This window comes from Colletotrichum abscissum, assembly GCF_030869225.1.
Source record: "Colletotrichum abscissum strain IMI 504890 chromosome Unknown Scaffold_67.1, whole genome shotgun sequence".
Lineage (NCBI taxonomy): Eukaryota > Fungi > Ascomycota > Sordariomycetes > Glomerellales > Glomerellaceae > Colletotrichum > Colletotrichum abscissum.
Window position 1 is genome coordinate 24848 of NW_026850511.1, and position 24171 is coordinate 49018.

General features: G+C 37.4%; 4 protein-coding genes across 4 annotated transcripts; 2 read left to right on the forward strand and 2 right to left on the reverse strand.

Moving 5' to 3' along the window:
* Positions 1–348, forward strand: CABS01_15443 (uncharacterized protein; the record flags this gene model as incomplete). Its single annotated transcript, XM_060548778.1, has 1 exon — positions 1–348. A coding segment is annotated over one exon (348 nt), but the record flags the coding sequence as incomplete, so codon positions are not given.
* A 1096-nt stretch (positions 349–1444) lies between these two features.
* On the forward strand, positions 1445–1837 carry CABS01_15444 (uncharacterized protein; the record flags this gene model as incomplete). The annotated part of the gene is made up of 1 exon (XM_060548779.1): positions 1445–1837. One exon carries the CDS (start codon positions 1445–1447, stop codon positions 1835–1837), a length of 393 nt encoding a protein of 130 aa, XP_060391769.1.
* Positions 1838–2880: 1043 nt separating this feature from the next.
* CABS01_15445 (TGS domain-containing protein) lies at positions 2881–5114 on the reverse strand (the record flags this gene model as incomplete). The annotated part of the gene is made up of 7 exons (XM_060548780.1): positions 2881–2920; positions 3206–3264; positions 3449–3557; positions 3747–4275; positions 4381–4663; positions 4964–4984; positions 5094–5114. 7 exons carry the CDS (start codon positions 5112–5114, stop codon positions 2881–2883), a joined length of 1062 nt encoding a protein of 353 aa, XP_060391770.1.
* Positions 5115–6159: 1045 nt separating this feature from the next.
* CABS01_15446 (uncharacterized protein) lies at positions 6160–10984 on the reverse strand (the record flags this gene model as incomplete). The annotated part of the gene is made up of 3 exons (XM_060548781.1): positions 6160–6696; positions 6755–6984; positions 7036–10984. The coding sequence occupies 3 exons, from the start codon at positions 10982–10984 to the stop codon at positions 6160–6162; spliced, it is 4716 nt and encodes a 1571-aa protein (XP_060391771.1).
* Between the last annotated feature and the right edge of the window lie 13187 nt (positions 10985–24171).

The window sequence follows — 24171 nt, forward strand, 5'->3', positions numbered from 1 at the left end:
CTTGGAGCGAGCAGGGGACCTGGGCAGCACGAGCAACATTGCAGCGCAGCATCCGCCGCCGCCGCCGTCTGTGTTGCCCCTGCGCCTATTTACCCTTCCCTGCAGCCGTTCTCCCGTGGTCTGTGTCCTATCGCCCGCCGTTCGCCTCATCTGTATCTGATGCAAGGTACGGATACACTCATCTGCTCGCAAGCAATCTCGAGTCGAACTCGAGACGGAAGGGCCAAGATCGCTGGATGGATGTCGACTGCTACCATACTCCGCAATCGACCTTTCCTTGCTTCGCATATCGCGGACTCGGACCCGGGACCCCTCGTCCAAGCTCCTCCCATCATCCTCCGAGGATAAGATGAGATGAGATCACGGCTCGCTGCGAAGGCCGCGGCCGACCCACCACCAACTAGCACGTCCCGCCCAGCAGTAGCAAACAAAAATCGGGACTTGCGAGAGGAAGGGGAGATAAAAGAGGCCGCGAGACATGGGCGGTAAAGCAAGCCCTGTGAAAGGCAGGCGGAAGAGGAGGATTCGCATCTGACTGGTGGTGAAGCCCTCCATCCCCCCTCTTTTATTTTCGTTCTACTGAGGAAAACCAGGTCCGTGGCTGCTGTCATTCCGCCGGGCACGTTTCTCGTCGGGGAATTGCAGTGAAGTGCATCGCGCCAGTAGGTAGTGCCGAGTCCGTCTCGAGACAAGCGTCAGCAGCAACGGGATGAGAGGACAGAAGAAAAGGCGGAGTTATGAAGAGCAGCATTGCAGAGAGCAGAGAAAGGGTGTCGTCTTAGCTCTGCTTTAAGCGCCGACGTTGCCCTCGATCCAGGGAGTCCCCCGTCTGGCTCACCCACACACCCGCCCGCCATCCCCCACCCCTCCTCTGCCTGTCACCCCATGCCCTGTAGGAGGAGTGAGGCAGAAGACGAAGTGTGTGTGTCTGCGGATGTGTGTGTGTGTGTGTGTGTGTGTATGTTGGTAGAGGTGTGTGCGCGCGGAAGCTGCATGGTCTCGTCCACGCTACTCATTGCTCTAGTTCCTTTCTCTGTCTCTCTTCCACCACCTCTTCCTTTCCCATTCGCACGCGGAGCAAAGTAGTGCAAGCTGGCCAAGGGGATACACGCCCGGTACGGACACATGCGTTGAGCCTTCTTGCAGAAAGAAGAATATGCAACCCACGCTTCTCTTGGGAGGCATCTGCGGCCGCAGGACAAGAGGCCCTCGGCTATGCAGGTTCGCCCACGATTTGGGCTCCGTGACTTATTCTCCCATTGAGTTGCTGCTGCTGGGTGAACTTCAGATGGTGGCGCGTGTGGGGTAGGGACGGGGCGGGGATGGGGGCAGCTTTCCAACGACAGTCTATCTATATCCGTACTCCATCCAGAATCTCGCTTTTCGCCCCCTTCGACGACGACATTTTGAAGGGCAGCCACGCGAAAGCGGACGGCGCAAGATGATGGCGGTGCCGTGCACGCACGCACGAGCGCGAGGCTGGCACGGCTGGCACGGCTGGCACGGCTGGCTAACGAGAAAGAAGCCACGCTCCTCCGTATCCACACGGGTTGGAGACTGGCAAGAGAGCCCTTCTCTTTTTTTTTCCCCCTTAGGCGGCACGGCGGGCTTGTCCTGTCAGGCACGCGCCGCCCGGCAGCCAGCCTTTAGTGCCCGACGGCTTCGCGGCGAGGATGGGAACCACGGATCACTCGAACTGTTATGGACGGGATGGGCAGTCAAGTGTCTAGGTAGTGTGGGCTTTTGGCTTCACTACCGTACCGTGGGAGTCTGGACCCTAACGCGCGAACTGGACCGGTCCATCCGTTCCCAATCCAACCCAAATTCGTTACAATGATCGCATACAATGGTACAATGTTTGTTTCCTAGTTGAAGGATACCCCAGGTGGAGATGGGGAAAACGAACTGAACGCATCAAAGATGAAGATGAACATTGTTTTTTTTCTTCTTCTCTCTACTGCCAGAAGCCGTTTTGATTGAGAACAAATCACTTTTTTTCGTTGCAAGCCTGAACTCCCATCACCCCTTTTCCCTCCCTTCCTTTTCATCTCTGTATCTTCGTCTCTCCTCTGTAATGCAAAAAGCAGCATGGTGATACCGTGTAAACGCTTGCCTGGACTGCAGAAACCAACGTCGCCCTTGATCCCCGTCAAACACACATCCTCCCATCCATCCTTCCATCCCTCCCCAGCTCCCGTCTCCCATCGAAATCTCGGCGGCAAGAAAACGAGATAGAGAGCAGGGAAGATGCCTCGACGCCGCCCATCAAAGGGGGGAGCTTTAACCCCCCCCGCCGCCACGAAATATCTGCTTGCGGCCAACACACATTCCCACATCCCATGCTCGGTAAGGAAAAGTAGGTAGCGTACCAAGACTGCAAAAACCCCACACACTCTTTTACTCGCCCAGCTCAGCCTTGTTCCTTTGGGAAAAGGAGAGAGAGTCGCAACCAAACAGTGCCATTGTGTTTCCCGGCCTTGGCTTAGAGCTTACGCGCGTAAGATGCAGTAGGGGTCGGCCGGTTCCTTTCGTTTCAATGTTCGCTTTTGAAAGGAGGTAGGGTAGCGTGCTTCTCCTTTTTCTTTTCTTTTGAGTTTGCACACGATGCCATGGAATCGGGACTCGAGTAAGATCGCGGCAGGTAACTTGGAGGGAAGGGGGCGTGGAGGGGGGAGGATGGCGGAGGAAAGAGGCAAGTGGCTTGAATTTTGTGTTCCCTTCGCCAAAATGGGGGGTTTGCGGACGAGGAGGACCCCGAAGGCGGGCTGAAAGTCTGGGTCTGGGCTGGGCTGGGCTTGTTTCTCCTTGGGCCAGGCAAGGCATTTTGAGGCGGCGTGGGGAGAAGCATGACGACAAACGGCCGCCATGCGCCGCCGAGTTTTAGCTCGTCGCCGCGTTCGTCAGCGCTTGACGATTGTGACTGCGAGTAGTTTGAAGATGTTAGTGCCATTGTTTTGCTTTTCCTTAACCGAACTTCACTTGACTTGAGGCACGCTTCCTTTCCTCGCCGGCTCTTGTAGAGTAGTTCGCGGGGGCAAATGAAGGTTTTGAGATGATGATGATGACGACGACGGCGACGACGACGATGACCAGGGAAACTAAGGATTGGTGGGGGGAATCCTCGACACAAGATGAAAACGTACCGATATCCTCGTCGGCTAGCTCGTGAGATAGACCGACGCGCTGAGGCTGATGCTTTACGGACTTGCCGTACACAATGGCGGTCTTGAACTGTTCGAGGATACTCCTGTGAATTTGGTTACACTAGACGGAAACACGAACCGGTCAGCTAAGCGTAGCGAGCAAGAGCAAGCCGCAGCGATATGCGCTTCCGTCCGTCCAACTTTCGCGCGCCCCTTTGTCGCAGGGGAGAGAAAAGAAGGTTCACCCTACGACACGGGTTCGCTCGGGACGAGACGCAATGTCACGCGGAGGACCGGCTACTCACGAAATCTTCGACCGTGCACCTGTTTGAGCGGAGCACGACGGGCTGAGAGTAATCTGGCAGTTTGCCCTTTGGCTTCGTATAAACGCGAACCAGCTTGAGCTTATCCCACCTATGCGCCAAGAAAAGAAAATCAAAAACGTTAGCTTCTCTGGTCTCGTGAGTGCAATTTTAGGGGTAGCGGGTTCATCCTTGTCGTGGACGACGATCGTGTCGCTCCGGGAGGCGAGAACCGGCCGAAGGTCCGACGGCTAACGAGGAAATGAAGGCAAGGGGGAAGACAAAGTTAGAAAATCCTTACATTGCCTCCATCAGCTCATCAATGTTCCAGCCCTGCTCCGAACTGATCGGCACGGCGTTCGGGATACGGTAGAGCAAGTCGAGCTCCTCGATACTGATGGCGTCAATCTTGTTGAGGACGTAGATGACGGGGATGTAGTTTCTGCTCCTCGCCTCGAGGACGTCAATGAGGTCGTCAACGGTGGCGTCGCAGCGAATGGCAATGTCGGCCGAGTTGATGCGGTACTCGTTCATAACGGCCTTGATCTCATCGTGATCAATGTGGGTGAGGGGCACGGTGCTCGTGATGTTGAGGCCGCCCTTTTCCTTCTTCTTGAAGGTGATGTTTGGCGGCGACTTGTTGATGCGGATGCCGAAGCCTTCGAGTTCCGTCTCGATGACACGCTTGTCCGTCAGGGGCTTGTTGACGTCCAGGACGATAAAGATGAGATGGCACGTCTTTGCGACGGCGATGACCTGGCGACCACGACCGCGGCCGTCCTTGGCTCCTTCAATGATACCCGGCAAATCAATGATTTGCAGCGGCGCACCTGAGGAACGCAACAGAATGTCAGCGTTTTCGACCCTTCACTTCCTCGTTCCTTTTCTCTTGCCGTATCGCCGTCCCGGACCACATAAAATCTGTCAAAACGTACCATTGTAAGTGACCTGACCCGGAACGGACGTCAATGTCGTGAACTCGTACGCCGCGGCCTCGGAGTGCTGGCCCGTCAACTTGCTCATCAAGGTACTCTTTCCCACGGACGGGAAGCCGATGAAGCCGATACTCGCGACACCCGTACGCGCAACGTCGAAGCCGGCACCGCCGCCGCCGCCACCACCCGAGGGTGTCAAGAGCTCACGCTTGAGCTTGGCGAGCTTGGCTTTCAGTTGACCCAAATGAAAGGACGTGGCCTTGTTCTTTTGGGTCTTGGCCATCTATTTGAGGGAAGAGAAACCATTCCGTCAGCTTGCTGATTTGCGCGTCGTGTTCTTGTCTGATATATCTGTGTAGAGGGTGGAGGGGGATTTTTTCCTGATGTCGTCGGATCGAAGATTTGGGTTTCTAGGGCGCGGATGCCTGTCTGTCGCCAACGTCACGAACGCATGTTCCCTCGTTCAGATCATAGACAGAGACAACCTTCGAGTTTTCTCGATATCGTCGACGACGGGAAAGGGGGCGGGACGAGGCTTGCCCTCGGTTTGAAGGTGGAGGGGAAGGAGGGGTTGGACACGTACTTCGGCCTCGATATCTTTGATCTACATGAACAAAAGTGTTAGTCAAGGTGGTGTCCTCGCGAATAGATAAGGGAGAAAGGATGCAAAATCCAATCTAGCCGGCTGTGAAGGTCTCCGCGAGAAACTTTACCTTGTCAACTGTGGTCGCCATGATTGCGGTGTTTCGTCACTCGAGACGTTCCTGCGCTGTATGGAGGGGTTCGATTTGTGGATGGCTAGCTTTTCCGATTGCGACGTCGACGTCCAAGCCGCGGGCAGAAGAGAAAGCGAATAGAAAGTGTGCCGTGGCTCGCAGAGTTTGTGGGGTATCAAATAAGTAACGTTCGTCGTCGTCCAACTTCTGTCTCGCTGCCCAGGTTTGGGTTGATGGTTCTGGCAGTTGGTGATTCCGGTTGTGCACCTGGTGGTGGATTTTGGGGTGCAAAATGGCGGGGACACTGGCACCTTGTGCGAAAAGGCTAAGGTACTGCACATGAAATTTCAGCGGGGCATGGTGGGAATGCACCGCCTTCATTGGCTGCACAGGTTTTTTGAACGCAGTGATGTCAGAAACCTGAATCGTTCAACCAAAAGTCTTCAATATCTTGGGTAAGAAACGCCAGCACTTGGTTTGGTGCTTGATGATGCGCAACAATTCTTGAAGATATTGAAAAAGGCACGAAGCAATGGCCAGGACTGACAGCATTGTGAATGTGTTATTTTCGTCGTCTACCTTCCCTATCCCTGTGTCCCATCCCGACTAGTAATGCTTCCCAGGCTCCCAAGCTCTTGATTCTCGGCACTCGTCCAGATCTAATCATGGCCATCCAATCCGTTGTTCATCAACTGACCACACACAAGAGCTGACTCTTGCGCTTCATGAACTATGAAAGTTCCATTTGTCGATATAGTGCCTTATCACCCAACAGGGCCTAAAGAGTAAATACCATGGTGTTGCTGTCCACAAATTGGCGTGAGTAACACGCCTTTAGCATCCTCCAGCCCCATTTCGAAGTCAAGCAACTGCCCCTATCGTAAGGATCGCAAGGCCAGCTGAAGGGCAGATAGGCAGCTGGGTCTATCTCTGATGATGCACAGCGGTGCCTTGGTACGTTCCATCGGCACTCGGTGCGTAAAGATCCGGGGATTGCTGTGGCAATGTGTACATGTGTATATTAAATATTGGTTCGTTCGATCTACTTGTGATCCAACTCAACTCAGTTGGTGCTTGGCGCCGATACGCCGTTAACGCCATTAGGAACAAGTCTCGGCTCGGGCAACACGGGCGCTGTAGCGGAGGCTGCCGGCTGGGTATCATTGACGGTCTCGACCATTGCCTCTGTGGCATTCGACTGGCTCCGTGGCGACCAATGTCCGCCGTTGGGCATCGTCGGCGTTTTCGTGCCATTCAAAAGGAAGTCAAGCCCTTGTTCTTTGCACACGCGGGCATAGTCGGGGTCGCCAGGGAAAACCTGCTGCAATCCCTTTCGAGGGACCCGCTTCTCGGGAAAGGGTGTGCTGCTTGTGGCAGACAAACCAGGCATCTGCTCCTCGACCATGACACCGTTGATATAATATTTGTTCCTCGGCGCGAATCCCAAGAATCGATCAGCATCGGGGTCCTGTTTCCATTTCTGCGGGACTTGCCATCCGTAGAGTTGGCCTTCATTGTCTGGTAGTTCGCGATACTCAACGCTCATCTTGAGGTCCCGAAGATGCGGAACGTCCTGAGCAATCGACATCAAATCCGACACCTGTATTCCGAGTCAGCCCAACCACACATTTATCATCACCGGAAAAATTAAGACGCACCTTGACGAAGAACATGTCCATCTTCAAGAACTTCTCACGGGCCTCGCCACGGAGTTTTTCCTTTGAGCGGAAGCTCATCTTGAAGGGATCCTCGCCCTCTCCGTAATAATCTGAAAGGCCAGTCCCGAGTTCGTAGAAGTTCTCCTTAAGCAAGGCATACCAATCAGACTCGAGTCTCCAGATGACCTTTTTAGCGAGGTCAGACACGGAAACATGTTCCCAAGCCGCATCTAATTTTCCGTCAGTAATGAGCAACGCGGAAAGATCTTGTGAGCACTTACATTTTGACAAGGAGAGGTCCTTCTCCCCGAGGAGTAGCGCAACATGGGTGTTTAGCACCCACTGTTCTCTACCGTTTGCCGTGCCATTTGCTTGCGGCTGAATAGTGTCGAACCGCACGCCTTGCATATGCTTGAATTTGGCGGCGTATTCCGAAGTCTTGGGGTTCGGGCAAGCGTCGAGCCAGCGCAACAGAGGAGGCAGCTTCGCCACGCGCACGCGTTCTTGCTCCTCGAGGATACGGCGCTGCTCGGCCTCTTTAGCAGCTCGCTTGCGCTCCATCTCCTCGCGTTCAAGTCGCTCCTTGCGCTCACGCTCTTGCCGTTCCTCCTCTTCGCGAACTCGCTTGGCTTCCTCGGCAGCTTCGCGCTCGATGCGTTCCTTGCGGAGTCTCTCCTTCTCTTCTCGCTGCTTGCGAGCTTCTTCCTCTTTCCTCTTCGTTTCTTCCTCCTCACGTCGCTTCTTCTCCTCCTCCTCGCGAAGCCTTCGTTCTTCTTCTTCACGCTCGCGTTGCTTCTTCTCTTCGGCCTCGCGCCGCTGCCGTTCTTCTTCCTCCTGGCGTTTCTTTTCGAGTTCGGCCTTGCGCTTGCGTTCCTGCTCCTCACGATGTCTTGCTGCTTCCTCCTCCTTCAGGCGTTTCTCCTCAGCCTCGCGCTCACGCTGTTTCTGCTCAACTTCACGTTTCTTCTGCTCAGCCTCTCGCTTCTTCTCTTCAGCCTCGCGTTCGCGTTGACGAGCCTCCTCTTTTTTGCGGGTTTCTTCGGCCTCAGCGTCACGGCGCTTTCGTTCTTCTTGACGCTTCTCTTCTCTCCTACGCTCCTTCTCTTCGAGACGCCGCTTCTCGTCGTCGCGCTCCTTCTTGATTCGTGGTTCCGCTTCCACTGTGTCCTTTACTTCCGACGCATCTGGCATCTCGATGTCGAAATCCTCAGATTTAACGTGGATACTAGACTTATCACTATTGCTCGATTTACCGGATTCTCGTCTGTGGCCATCGACATCTATCTTAGCCTTAGTCGGTCTCCGATCGCTGTCGTCGTGGTCTCTCAAGCTGGACTTGGATCGAGGCGGGCCATCACGAGGTGCCCTGTGAGGATCATCGGGTGAAGCGGTCGATTTTGGTCGTCGCTCCTTACCCTCAACATCAAGCCGCCTACGCTTCACGGGTGCTTCGCCTTCATCCTTGTCTCCCGTGCTTGAGTGTGGTGGCGTGACACTAGAACGATGTCGTTTGGACGAATTATCGCCAGACACCGATAGCCGATCCCGAGACTCGTCCCTCTTGAGAGCTTTCGTGCGATCGTGGTACTTCTCCGACAGCGGCTCGCCCTTTGGCTTCTCGGGATGATCGTCAAGTTTTGTTGGGTCGCGAGGGCTCGAGGGATCTTTCAATGATGATGTGGTGGACACCATGCTCGCTCGTCGGTTCTTTTCTCTCTCGCCACGAAGCTCCCCCTTGGATACGAGCTTACGGCGCGGCTTAGCAGCCTCTCCTTCAGAGGACATCGCGGCGACGTCGGACTCGGCTCGTTTCGCTGCTTTAGCAGCCTGCTTCTGCGAAAGTGCGGGTGAAGCCTCTCGGTCTGAAACAGCGATTGTAGGTACTCGGTCTTCTTTACGCGGCCTGCCAGGACCACGCTTCGGTGAGATCTGATCTTCGTGAAATGAATCCGCCCTACGTTTCTCCTTTGGACTTGTGATGGTTCGTCCAGAAGAAAGTTTCTTCCTTTTCTCCGGGTCACGGGACGGGCTAGAAAGGTTACGTTTGTGCGCACGCGCTTCATCCTTGAGTTCATTCCGACCTTGGCGCTTTGTCTCGCGGTCCTGCTCTCTGTCGCGGTCCTTTTCGCGTTCTTTTTCACGCTCGCGTCTGCCAGGAGATTTTGTCTTTGAAATGTCGCGGTGTGACTTTCTATAGGCATCGTAAGACTCCTTGAGCATGTGCTCCTCGTCTTTCCAGTTCGTTCCCTGTCGACGGCGGGCAATTTCGTGATAGGTCTCGCCTTTGAATCGGCGAGTCGGATCAAAATTCCCCTGGTCCAAGAGTAGTCTGACGACCTTAATGTTTTCCTGGCCGATCGCCGCCAACATTGGGGTGGCGAATTCGGGTGGCATGCTCGAAACAGGTGCAGGGTCTGGGTTCGCTCCACCAAGAGCCAGGAGCAGTTGAATCACTACTTCATGGCCTCCACGAGCAGCAGCAACCATGGCTTCTGAGTCATCGCAACCGTCCTTGACTTGCAAAATCCGCGTAACAGTCTCTTCGTCACCCTTTCCTGCAGCTTGCCGTAACGTCTTGTCGTCAAGTGACATGTACAAGAGATGATTGCTTGTCTTGTTTGCCCTGACGGTGCCGGCTCGCCGACCGCTGGCGTTGGACGCAGATGGTGCAGGTGACCGACGAGGGCTGTCTGGGCCATGAGATGATCTACTGTCGAATTGGTCGGTAGGGTGGTGATCTTCGGATGTACGTCTGCGTTCTCCTTGTCGCGACTTGGCTTCGTTCAATGCGGCTCGGAAATCGTCTGCATTCTCCAAATCGTCGCTGACTCGGTCCAAGGGTTCCTCTCCGCTCAGGTTGGCTTTCCTCGGGTTTACCCCCGCATTCAGCAACAGCTTGACCACTCCCAAGTGACCGTTGTCGACAGCGTCTAACAATGGTGTGTCTTTGTCATAGTTGACACAATCCAAATTGCAGCCCGCGTCGATGAGGAGCTTGACGATGTCCTCGTATCCGTTAATCGCAGCAATCTGAAGTGGCGTGTTGCCAGCATAGTCGGCCACATTGAGATCCTCGGGTCGCTCTCCCAGTCTTTGCTTGGCCAGGTCGTACTCGCCTCGGGCACATGCCCTAGCGAGGAAGGTTTGGCCGTGGGCGTCGAGGTGTTTCTTGTGTGGTGCAATCTTGGCCGGCGACATATTTGACTCGGCGGTGGCGGGGGTGGAGAGGTTTCGCAGCTTGGAGCTCCGAGGATGAGGGCTACCACTGGCAGAGGATTCATCCGAGTGATAGTCTGTAGATTGCAGCGGCGGAGGCAGACGTTTCTTCTTGTAACTCAGGCCATTAGACGAGTTTGCGGGAAGTTGGGTCGAGACGCTCCGCCTGTGGGCACGTGGGTGGTGTGGAGAGACGGATCTGGTGCGTGATCCTGAGTGGCCGTCGTGTTCTCTCCTAGACGAAGACGAAGACTTTGGTTCCTTGGGTAGGCGAGCTCGAGCTTCTATGGTGTTGTGATCCGAGATTCGTTGCCGTCGGACCTTTCGATTTTCCGCCTCATCATCCGAGTCTGCCCTGGAAGCTTTGCGTTTGTGGGGAATTCTGTCGATGGACTTTGCCCGGTCTTTCAGGGACAGCTTGGGGGATTTCCTACGGTCAGCGCCCGTATCGGAATCGGAGTGCCCACCAGATCGACGCCTGTGGTGGGGAGGGGATGCAGGAGCCGAGCTGAGGCCGCTGGAACCATCTTTGCTCCTGGCCGATTGATCGTGAAGGCGCTTCTTCTTCAGCCCGAGAGAGGAAGCCGTTTCGGACAGACGGGCAGGATTGGCCGTCTTTTCCTTGTCGCCATCTCTGCTGGCACTCGCATCACGATTTTTCCGGGGAACCAGGGGAACGGGGAGAACCGGGGGTTCTCCATCGCTGCGGTCCTCGTGCTTTACCTTCCTCGCCTTGGAGGGCGAGTGACCATCCTTGCCAGGCAGTACAATGGTCTCGGCATCAGAGTCTCGGTCGACAGGAGCATCGTCGGCTACGGGAGGGGCGCGAGATACGATTACGCTAGGCTTGACGTCTTTGGATAGATGAGGCGGGGATTTGATGGAATCGTCCACGTTTTTGGTCGGTTTGCTGTTGGACTCGTGAGACTCGTCAGGTTGGTGATTGCCCGGTCGCTTCTCCGCCGCAGCGACGGGCTTCGACTTGTCGGACCCGGCAGCATTCTGCGCATCCATATCATTTATCTAGAGGTCGAAAAACTGGCCAGCACCATCCTGGCCAAAGGTCGGCCGCGAGAAAGAGGGTTGGAGAGGCGGATTGAATTGAAGACGGCCGGTAGACTAATTCTCAGTCGCTCGAGGTGACCCCCCTAAGAGAAAGTGGCCAGGTCAGTCACGGGGGGTGCGCGCGCGAGAAAGGCGTTGGGCGTGGGTGTCGGACGGGGAGGAAAATGCTGCGTATTGGATATCGGATCACGTCGAGTATGAAAGGAACAGAAAAACGACTAAGGAAGCGCCTGGCCGGGACAGAATAATGCGGGCGAGATGGACGGAGGCGGGCGTTGGTAGAGAATGCGGGAAAAGAGACTGTTGGTGACGCTTGATGCTTCGATTTGGCTGAAAGGTGGAAATGGGGCCGCGAGCGAGTCTTCAGAGTCAAAAAGTCTGATCGCCACCTCTTTGATTGGGCCCGACCAGGGGGGAGGGGACTTGCTCGAGAATACGGGACACGGAACAGCCACAACCAGCAAAGGAGACAGGAGACAGGAGACCTGACAGAGAAAGCAGCAGTAGCAGCCGGGCATCAGACAAGCAGGCACACAGCACGCAGCACGCAGCCCTGAGGCAAGCAGCAGGCTATGGAAAGTGAGGTGTGCAGCAGGCACCTGGTGGTAGCGGCACTGGCAGTGGCAGCCTGACGACTGAGGTGGCCACATCAGCCAGCAGTCGGCACTAGGTACGTACTGGGTCGAATTCGAAGAGCGGTACTTGGGATCCCACCGGAGTTTTGCAGTATCTACAAGTACCCGACGTCGACGAAAAGTAGGTACGCTGCCTCCTTGGGTGGCAGACCAAACGACCTAGGATTCAACCTGGACGTTAGCCCCGGCACCCACCTTGCTTCAGAAAGATAGGGTGAGATTGAGATAGCAACGCCGTCGTGTTTCTCTTCGCAAGCTGCATCACTGGCTGCACGTTGTCGCTAGGCCACCTGACCCTGGACACACCAACCTGCGGAAATATCCCATGGTTCCAATGCAAAACGAGTAGCTCGTCCATCCAAGGCTTTTTTCTGTGGTTTGCTAGTCCAAAAACTCGTCTTTCTCCTGCTGGTGGAAAACCTCGAATCTGCCCGGTGCGTGTTCTTGGTGCGACTCGAAGGGTACGTATCGAAGCCTCCAAATTCCCCATGCCCCACCTCGGCCAATCCTAGCCCCCTCCAGAGTCGCAGCAGGCTCCTCTTCCCCCTCCCCGGCCGTCGCATCTTGAATTCAAATGGCGAATCACGAGCGACATTCAAAACGGAGAGCTCATGAAGCGGGACCAGATCAGCCAATCACCTACTGTGGCGGATAGCACCACTACCACTGGGAACGGACACCTTACCGTCAGTCACACGCTGCCTGTGACTAAGCGACCTGCCGTTTCCCGATTAGACCTAGTGTACTCTAGGCAGGTGTCCGTTCTCGCCTTTTCTTGTTATTAGTGCAATACCTCCCATCCTTGACTGCTTGAGGCAACTGGCGACCTCAGGTTTGGCGTGTCTGACAACCACAAGCTGGCGCGCTCAAGTCTTGGGTCGGAGACTAGAGTTGGACGTCTTCTTACCCTGTCGCTTCTAAGTAATTTAATAAACTAATAATAACCCCCCCAGTTAAGGTAAGAGTCCCGTATATAATAATAAGTACTTAGTTATTAATAGATCCCTAAGTAAATTTTTAACTAATTACGAGCTAAAAATATTTTATTATATAATCGCTTTACTACTAATTTAAATATTACGAGTTTTATATAATAAGGGAATATACTACTTTACGCTTTATTAAATTATTTTAAAAATATTTCTTAATTATATCTCCTCTTAATTATATTAAAATTCGCTTATTATAACCGACTCTATAAAATTATTTTTATAAGACTTATTTATTATATATAATAATAATATTATTTTAATACTTTTACCTTAGTAAAGCGAATTTGATTTATTATAAAATATTTAAAAAATTTAGATTACGATAGCGTATTTACTTTATATCCTAATTTTTATAAATATCGAGCTTTTATTTATAAAAAATTAATTAAATAAATAAGTATTATATAAATTAAACCTCTATACTAAATATTAATATAATATTTAGGTTATAAATAATAATTTTAATAATTATATTATTATTTTTAATAGTTTAAATATCCGTACTAAAACTTAAAATAACCGAGGTATTATTATAATATGATAACTTTAATATACGGCCGGCATACTTAAGTTTCCTCTAATTATTAATAATAAAGTTATACTTATTATCTTAACTAAAGCCTTATTTATAAAAAAAATCGAGTAGTTATAGGATATAGTATATTTAACTTTTTATTTTTTAATATTAAGAATTATTAAAAAATAGTAGATTTAATATAATACTTAACGAGGTATTATTAGTTTTCTAATAATTAATATTATTTTAAGAAATATATTTATAATACGATACTATTATACTTATTAAAATAATAAAGCCTATTTATATATACTCTATAACGACTTTTATTATATAATTATTTTAAAAAACCTTGTTAAGAAGTATAATATATTACAAAATAGAGTTAAGATATTTAATATTATAAAAAAGATTATTAAGTAAGTCCGGTTATTTAAAAAAACATTTTAAAAACGTTTTAAAAACGTTTTAAAAACATTTTTAATCGTTTTTTTTTAAAATAAAATACTATTTATACTATATATATTAAATTTAAAAAAGGCGTTATATATTAAAAATAGAATATAATATACTTCTTTAAACTAAAAAAGATATAATATAGTATATATATAAGATTACTTAATAAGATAATATAAATAATTTATAAAAGACTTAATAAGAGCTTATTAATCTTTAATAATAGATCTTAGTATACCAAAATTCGCATCCTTCATAAAGACTTATAAATTATTACTTTTATCTAATTTTGTTAAATTAAAAATATTATATATAATATATTAAAGTAGCTATAAATAAAACGGATACGTAATTTATAGAGGAAAGGGGTTAAGAATACTATATATTTATATTAAATCGTTACCCCCCGATAGAGCAATCCGCCGGGGCCGTACTATATATTACGTATTAAAGAAAACTAGGTATATTGCGCTCTATACTTAATTACTAATTAAAACTCCTAACCTTCCCCCGCCTATCTAAAGAGCGAGCTATACCTACTTTAACGTATATAAAACCTCTTAGTACTAGCCCGTATAGGTAGCTAGATCCTATATTATATACTCTTTCTCGTTAAGGGTTAGAGAGCCCCTTATATATTCCCTTACGTTTATAATATAGCCTATATTAAAAGGATTTCTAACTTTATAAAGTATAATTTTTAAACTAGTATTAATATACCGGATTTTAATATTTATATTAGCCTAGCTATTTATAATATTCGTACTATTACCTAGCCGAATTCTATATTATTAAAAAATACTTTACTACTTCTTAAGCGTACTTACGTTAGTTATAATAATTATAGCGTCGAGCTAGCCGAGGGCGCCTAGCCCGAGAGGGGCAGACTTATCGATGGGTATCTTTAGAATAAGTTCTTATCGAAGTAGTATTTTAACTAGCTAACCTCTTAACTAGTTATTTAACTAGCTATCTAAGTAATAATTTATATATTAATAAGTTTATTTAGTAGATTTATTTAGTAAATTTATTTAGTTTAAATAGAGAGTAGCTTTAGGTAATATTAAAAACGATAAGAATAAAAAAAATCTTTACGAGCTCTAGTATAAAAAGTAATAAATATTAGCTTATTTAGCCCTTTTTTTAAAAACCTCTACGTTATTATTAAAGTTTAGAACCTCTACGGTTAAGGGCCGCCTCTAACTATTATAGCTAACTATTATAGCTAACTATTATAACTAATTTCTATTATTAACCTTTCTAACTAGCGCTATTATAGTAACTTACCTATCCCGAATTATATAATAATTTTCGTATCAAAATCACTATATTACGTTAAGCGCATACTTAGGGCACATTGCGCATATTATATAGTTAAAAAGTATATTATATTATATAATTTCTTTTAAAAACGTAATCCCGTTAAGGTCGATCTTTTGCGCTTATAAAGCTAAAAAAAAACCACTATATATTAAATCGTTAAAAACGTTTTATTTATAATAAGCTTATTAAATATTTTATTAAAAAATAAGGCTAAGTTATTACTAACTAGATAAAACTTATTTTAGATTACTACCTAAATTTAAAGTAGTAAAGTATTCTATTAAATATCAATACTTTATTTTAAAAAATATTAAAATAATACTATTTATTATTTTAATATTTTATAATAAATATAATTATCCTTTATTATTATTAAATAAAACTTTAAAAACTATTATTTAAAGTATTTTTTAAGTTTTTTAGAGGATTAATAAACTAAGTACGAGTCTAAATACTTTTTTTTAATCTCCTTAATTCTAAGAATTCCTAGCTAAAAATAAGGGACAAATAATTATAAATATTTATTAAAACTTTATAAAAATAAACTTTTTATAATATATTATTTATAAATAATAAATTCTTCTATTTCTTAAGGGAAATTAGATCTTAGCTCTTATATTATGATAGTAAAAAGAAGTAAATAAGCGAATATATATAAGTTTTTTTATAAATATAAAAAAATAACTATTCTAATATTATAATAAGTATATAGTATATTTAGTATACGTACTAATCTAATACTAACTATATAGTTATTTACTTTTTTTAAAAATAAGTAAAATAATAGAAGTTCGATAACATAAAGTCGTTTATAATTAATATAAATTATAAATATATAAAGGGTATAAGTTAATAAGAAATTATTTAGGGTTAGCATAGTTAGAATAATAAAAAAAGTATATTATAATATTAGAAATATTTCCGAAATATTTCTTAACTTTTATTTTAAAATTATTAATATATTATTTATAAAGCTCTATTTTTTATACGGGTTTATATAAATACCGAAACTATAGATATATACTACTATATATTTCGAGTTATATTTAATATCTTAAAGTAAAAGTATTAAGTTTAGGTCTAATAAAAATACGTTTATAAAACCGGCCTTCTTAGAGTTATTTTAAATTAAGTAAATATAATAATTAAAAGCTTAGGTAAATACTTTATTAAAAGGTTTAACTTTTAATAAATATAGCTTATATAGGTTTAAAACTATATATATACATATATTATATATATTTTAAAAAAAGTATTAAAGAACTTTTGGGTAAAAATTATTCTTATAATATAAACTCTATTTATAATATATTAATATCTTTCTTAAAATATTAAATAGTATTTAACTATAACGAGCAATATAATATAATTTATTATAAGTATTGTATTTTACTATATATAGCTTATAATAGAAATATTTTAAAAATATTTTAAAAAGGGAAAACGTTTCTAAAATATTTCTAAAATATTTCTTATTAATACCTTACTTAATTAATAATAACTTATTGTTTTATAAAAAACTTTTTATAGTATATTAACTAAGTAAAATATAAACGAGAACCGTATATTATAACTAGGTTTTATAATAAAATAACTAAGGTTTTTTTAAAAAACTAGTTTTTAATACCCGATAGTATAAATATAGTCGAGATTTTTTATTTAGTTTTATATATTTAGACTAGCCGGTATTTCCCTCTATTTATTATAATTAATAAATGTATATTAATAATTAATTATTATAAATATTAGCTAACTTTAATAATACTCGTAATTAAAATTAGAATCTAATATTATAAAATTTCGTAACGCGTTATAAGTATATTATAACTTTATATCGAAATATTAATATTATAAGCCGTTTTTAGTATTTAATATAACGTTAGAGTATATTTAAAATATACTTTAATAAATACTTATTAACTATTAAACTAAAAAAAGAAGTAAGAGATTAGGTTAAGAATTTATAAATTAATATTAGAAAACTATTTTATACTTAATAAAAAACTCGTAAGGATTTAGTTATTAATTAATAAAGTAGTTCTTAAAATAAGAACTTTAATAGTTTTAGTTTTAATAATTATAATAATTTTAATAATACTCGGTCTTAATACGGAGTAAATATTTTATTTTTTAAAATACTTTTTTTATTAAATAAAAGTTAAAACCCCCCGAGTTTTTTAATACTTTATAATAGTTTATAAAAATAAACTACCTAATTATAAACATAAATAAATATAAATTATTTTATATTTAAAAAATAATAAATAAGGGTTAATAAAATCTAAGAAAATAAAGAACGAAAAGAATAGGAATTTAAGCTTAAATAAGAACGTAAAAAGCGCGAGTTTTTGATAAACTAGGCCTATAAAGAGCGTAAATTTATTATAAAATAAGATCGCTTAAATAGGGTAATAAAAGTAAAAATAGTACTTAATTAATAAAAATAGGAATAGGAAATAAGCTAGTAAAATAAAAGCTTTTAAAATATCTTTATATTTATTTCTTTTTTAACTTTATTTTTATTTAAATAATTTAAAATATTTCTTTTATAATATTAATATAAAGTATAAATTAATATTTATAATATTTTATTAAATTATAAATAAGAATATTTTATAAGTTTTTTTAAGTATTAATAATAAGAGAAATTATTTTTTTAATAAAGTAATCCGTTAGGGCTATATTATATATTATATATTAAAAAAACTAAATATATTACGTTTTATACTAAATAACTAATTAAAATAACTCTTAATTTTTTATTACTTATTTAAAAAGCGAGTTATACTTATTTTAATATGTATAAAACCTTTTAATATTAACTTATATAAGTGGCTAAAATTTATATTATATATATTTTTTTATTAAAAATAAGGGGACCTTTTATATATTTTTTATATTTATAATAGGAATTAATAAGGACGTATAACGAATTAATACGGATACATAGCTTTTAAAAATATATAATATTTTTTATTTTTAATAAGTTTAAAAATTTATTATTAATAAGAATTAATAGGGATATATAACGAAATAATACGGACGTATAGCTCTTAAGGATATATAATATTTTTTATTTTTAATTGGTTTAAAAATTTATTATTAATATACTTAGATTTTATTACTTTTTTTAAAGTACTTATCTCTTTTTATAATTCTTTTTATATAATTATATTTTAAAAAAGCTTTATTACGAAGCTATTGTTAATTTAATACGTTTTATATCCTCTTTTTTTTAAAAGTTATATTAGTTTATATATTATAAAATCCTTTTAAGGTCCGGTTTACTTTATTAAGGGCCATTTTTACTTTTATAAATAAGCTAGTTTATTAAAGTTAATATTAAGTATTTTTATTGTATAATAAACTTTATAACTAATAATAGCCGGCTATAGCCGTTACTAAATACTAACGATCCCGCTATAATATATTAATTACCCTCTAAATAGTTAAAAACTACTCCTTATTTTCTATTTTATTTAATAATTCTAGAATATCCCTTTTAGTCTTTCTTAACTTATTTTTATACTACGTTTTTAAAGTATTAATAATATTTTAAAATCGGTTAAGTATTTTAAGGCTATTATATTATATAAGCTAAGTACTTATTAAGGTAATAGCTATATTAATATATATCTTTTTAATTTTTAAGTTAATAATATCTAATTTATATTCTTTAAAATGGCTATATTATAATCCGGGGTCTTTTAGTATAATACTTATAAAATCGAACTTCTAGCTATTAAAAAAGCCCTAGGGGTCGATAATAACTACGCGTCTTAGTATTTCGATAGTATATATTTAAAATAAATAATTTAATAGTAATAGTAATAATAATAGTAATAGGGTAATAGTAATAGGGTAATAATAATAAAGTATTAATAACAAATAATAAGGGAAATAGCGTTTTTAACTTTAATAAAAAAAATAAGATAACGAATATATATATATATAAATAAAATTAATCCCCCTAACGGAGCAATCCGCTAGGGCCGTACTATATATTACGTATTAAAGAAAATTAAGTATATTACGCTCTATACTTAATTACTAATAAAAATAGTAATTAATTAACTCGATCGTTATTTTTTTTTATTAATAGCTCCCGACCTTCCCTTATTTTTAGCTATTTAAAAAGCGAGCTATACTTATTTTAACGTATATAAGACCTCTTAGTATTAGCCCGTATAAGTAACTAAATTTTATATTATATACTCCTTCTTATTAAGGGTTAGGGGGCCCCTTATATATTCTCTTATATTTATAATATAGCCCATATTAAAGGGATTTTTAGTTCTATAAAGTATAATTTTTAAATTAGTATTAATATACTAAATCTTAATATCCGTATTAGCCTAGCTATTTATAGTATTCGTATTATTACCTAGCTAAATTCCGTATTATTAAAAAGTACTTTACTAATCCTTAAGTATATTTATATTAGTTATAATAGCTATAATATTAAGTTAACTAAGGGTACTTAACTTAAGAGGGGTAGACTTATTAACGGGCATCTTTAGCTTACTAATTACTAACTATATACTAAGAGAGTAAGTTCTTATCGAGGTAGTAATTTATATATTAATAAGTTTATTTAATAAATTTATTTAATAAATTTATTTAGTTTAAATAGAGCTTTAAATAATATTAAAAACGATAAAGATAAAAAGAATTTTTACGAGCTTTAGTATAAAAAATAGTAAATATTAGTTTATTTAGCCCTTTTTTTAGAAACCTTTACGTTATTATTAAAGTTTAGAACTTTTATAATTAAGGGCCGCCTTTAACTATTACGGCTAATTATTATAACTAATTATTATAGCTAACCTCTATTATTAACTTTTTTAACTAGCGCCGCTATAAAGTAGCTTATTTATCCTAAATTATATAATAATTTTTATATTAAAATTACTATATTATGTTAAGCGCGTACTTAGAGTATATTACGTATATTATATAATTAAAAAGTATACTATATTATATAATTTTCTTTAAAAGCGTAATCCCGTTAAGGTCGATTTTTTATGCTTATAAAACCGGAAAAAAACTATTATATAAATAAAATTAAAAATATTAAAATAAATATTGTAAGGTTAGTATTATTTTTAATAATAGTAACGAGAATATTTCTAATATTACTATTATAAACTACTATTACTTAAAAAAGTAACTAACTTAGCTAAGTATATAGTAAGCTTATAAAATAGTAGCGCCTATTATCGCCGTTAATAATCCGTAGTTATAAACTTTATAAAAAGGAAAGTTAAAAAGTTAGAAAATTTAAAAAAATAGTTTAATAAGATAGTATAAGTATTTACTAATACCGTATATTAATACTATATAAACGATATTAAAAATTACCTAAATAGTTAGTAAAAATAGAAATAAAAAAACAAATATATTATAAAATAGCTCTTTTTATAACTTACGTACTAAGTTTATATTATTAAGCTTAATTTAATAATTTAAATAATTAAAACTATTTTATAAAATACTAACGCTTTAATAATAATAATAAGAATTAATATACGGGTATTATAAATTAATATACGGGCGTCGTTCTTATATAAGCATTACTATTTTATTTTTCAATTAGTTTAAAAAAAAATTATTAGTATAGTTAAATTCTACTAAATATTTATAAAGTATCCTAAGCTTTTATTTTTTTACTCCTTTTATACTTAGGTTATATTATTAAGCTTTAAAATTTAATTTATAGTATTTACTTATAATAATTTTTATAATTAAAGTTAGAGACGTTCTTTAAAACTAATTTTAAAATAATACTTTTATTAAGAGACTTCCCCTTTTATAAAAACGATTATTAATTAATTACGGCCTTTTATTATTATCTAGCTAATTGTTATTATTTCTTTTTTTAAAAAGTAGTTACCTTAGCGTTAACTAATTTTATAAAGTTAGTAATTTTAAAAAATAACGTAACTTTATTATTAAGCTTGTAGTTAGTATATTATAAAATATATAACTTTTTATAAATAATTACCTTAATATAAAGCCTATATTATACTTTATTTATTATTTCTTTAAGAAAATAATAAAAACTTAGTAAACTACCTTTTTATAACTTTTTTTAAAATATAACCCCTCTTTTTTTAATAAATAGTCTTAATAACTTTTTTATTTTATAATAAAGTAGTTTAATAATACTCTTTAGTTTATTAAATAAACTATTAAAACTAATTAATAACTAATAATAGTACTATTTTAATAATAAGAATATATCCGTTAATAATAATAAATATAGGGTCCCTAAGTTAACTTCTTACTTTATTTACCCCTATAACTATCTTTTATTTAAAGCAAAGCGTTTTTTTAAATTATAGCTTTTTATTATATTTTAAATAACTAATCCTCTTCTTTTTTTATAACTTAAATCTTAAACTTACTAATTCTTAATAATTTAAAATAAATTTATAATACCCTTTTTAACTAAGTTAATAATTTTATAAAAGTTAATAAATTTAATATTATAAAGCGGAATAAGTATAAAGCTCGAGGCTAAATTATTTAATATATTTTTTAATATAATCGGTTTAGCGAGCTTAAGTTTATAAAAAGCGTTAATATTTAATAATATAAGTTTTAAAAATACGGTTATAAATAGTAAGTTATTATTAAAGTTTAAAAAGAGAATAAGTAGTTATTATATTATTATTTAGACCTTTAGTATAAATAGTATAATTATAGCCTTAGTTTTAAAGCTTTTATATACTTTTTATATTATAAGCTTATTAAAATAGTTAAGGATAGTATTAAAATTATAAGTTAATAAGTTAGGATTCGGGCTCGGGATATACGTATTATTATTTAAAAATAGTTCTTAGAGTCCTTATTTACTTAGTAAGATATTTATAATATTAAAGCTCGTATAAACTAAGAAAAACTAGCTAAATATTTACTAATTATAGTATTAATTAAGTTATTTAATAAACAAGATATTTTATACGTAATAAAATAAATAAACGACGAGCTAAACTACTTTATTAACCTTATTTAGACCTTTTTTTACTATTTTTAAATATAAAAACGATTCCTTAAAATAATTAGTTTTAATAATACTTATAATATTAATTATTTTAAGCTCCTTTCTTTTTAGAATTATTAAATAGACTTACTTTAAATCTATTTATAATACTATATTCGGCCTTATTAATAATAAGAGACTAGAGGGTTTTTAGTTTTTTTAATAAGTATTTATTAATTTATAAACTAATACTTAGTCTATTACTTTATTATTATTATTATAAATTATAATAAATAAATAAAAGCTATACTAAAGGAGTAGTTCCTAAATATTTAATAATAACTCTATATTTATTATATTAACTTTAATATTATACTTAGGGTAAAATAAAAATAGGTTAAGGACCGTAATTATAATAATAATAATAATAGGTTTAATAACGAGGGATATTAGTTATTAATATAAATAATAGCTATATTAAATAATAAAAATAAGGTTTATATTAATATACTTATTAATAAGCTCTCTTTTTATATATATGGTAAGGTCTTTATAATATAAAAGCTTATTATTTTTACTAAAACTAAGTATATTTTTAAAAAAGCCCAAACTAAGTTTTATAAAAAGTTTAATAATTAATACTTAATCCTTTAATACTTCTATATAAATACTTATTTTTAAAAGTATAATAAGCCCGTTATTTTATTTAAAAATACTACAATTTTAGTACTCGTATTATTTTTTATATTAAGTTAAATAATAATAATATTAAGGGTTATTTTTTAAATAGTTTTAGTTACTTATATTAACTTATTAACGTTATATAAAATATAATTAGTAATTAAGAACTATACTTTTATTAAGTTTATATAAAAAACGGGGTATTTATAAGCTAGGAGTATATAAGTACTCGCTTTAAATACTTAAGTAAACTTTAAATAATACTTTTTTTAAAATATTTTATTTTAATTAGGATATAAGGTTAGTTTATAAAAAATATAATACTATTTAATAAGAGGCTATTTTTAAATCTTTTCGGATTTTATAATTTAAATTATATTATTTTAATTAAGCTAAGTATTTTATATTATTATAAGATTTATTTTAAAATATTAAATTTAGCTATTTTTAATAAGTAAAAAGTATATTCTTAGTAACGCTTTTAATAAACGTTTTTTTTTAAATCTATATTACTAAATCCTTAACTTTAAAATCATTATATTTTTTTATAATAAATTAAAGAATATAATATAGCTTATTTTATTATAATTATCTTTATTTAAAAAAGGCTAATTAGCTAGTTAAGCCCGTACTATTTATCATAACTAAAATATAAGTAATAAAAAATAAAGCTACTTATTTAAAAATAAAAATAAGTTAATACTAACTAAGTTTCTAAAAGAAATAAGTTAACTAAGTTAAAACTAAATATTAAGCTTATTTTAGTAATAAATAAAAAGCTAATTTAGCGTTCTTAATAAAGAGAAAATAATAAGAAATTATATAAATAAATAGCTAATATAACTTAATATTTAAAAGAAATAGAGCTAATAAAAAGTAGTTTATAATAATATTAAATTATTATAATTACGTTAAAAGAGATAGTTAAGTAGATATTATTATAATTTATTTTTTATATATTTTAAATATATAATAAAAAAAAGCCTTATTTATATAAAATTAATATAAAAGCTTATATTACTAACTAATTTAAAATTTATAAATCTTAAATAAATAATATAATAGTTCTAAATAAGTATATAGATTATAATAATATTTTTATTTTTAAAAATTTTAAATTAGAGCTTAAGTTAAAGAGAATAATAAGAATAGTTATATTAATATAGTTACTTTTATTATTTTTATAAAAAGGTACTATTTTTTTAAACTAATTAAAAAATAAAATAGTAATACTAATATAAGAGCGATACTAGTATATTAATTTATAATACCGGTATATTAATTCCTTTTTATATTATAAACTTATTAAAGTAGTTAAGAATATTATTAAAACTATAAATTAATAAGTTAGGATTTAAGCCCGTAATATACGTATTATTATTTAAAAATAGTTTTAAAGTCTTTATTTACTTAATAAAATATTTATAATACTAAGGCTTATATAAATTAGAAAAAACTAGCTAAATAAGTATTAATTATAATATTAATTAACTATTAATAATAATAATATAATAAGACTATATATATATATATATATATATATATAT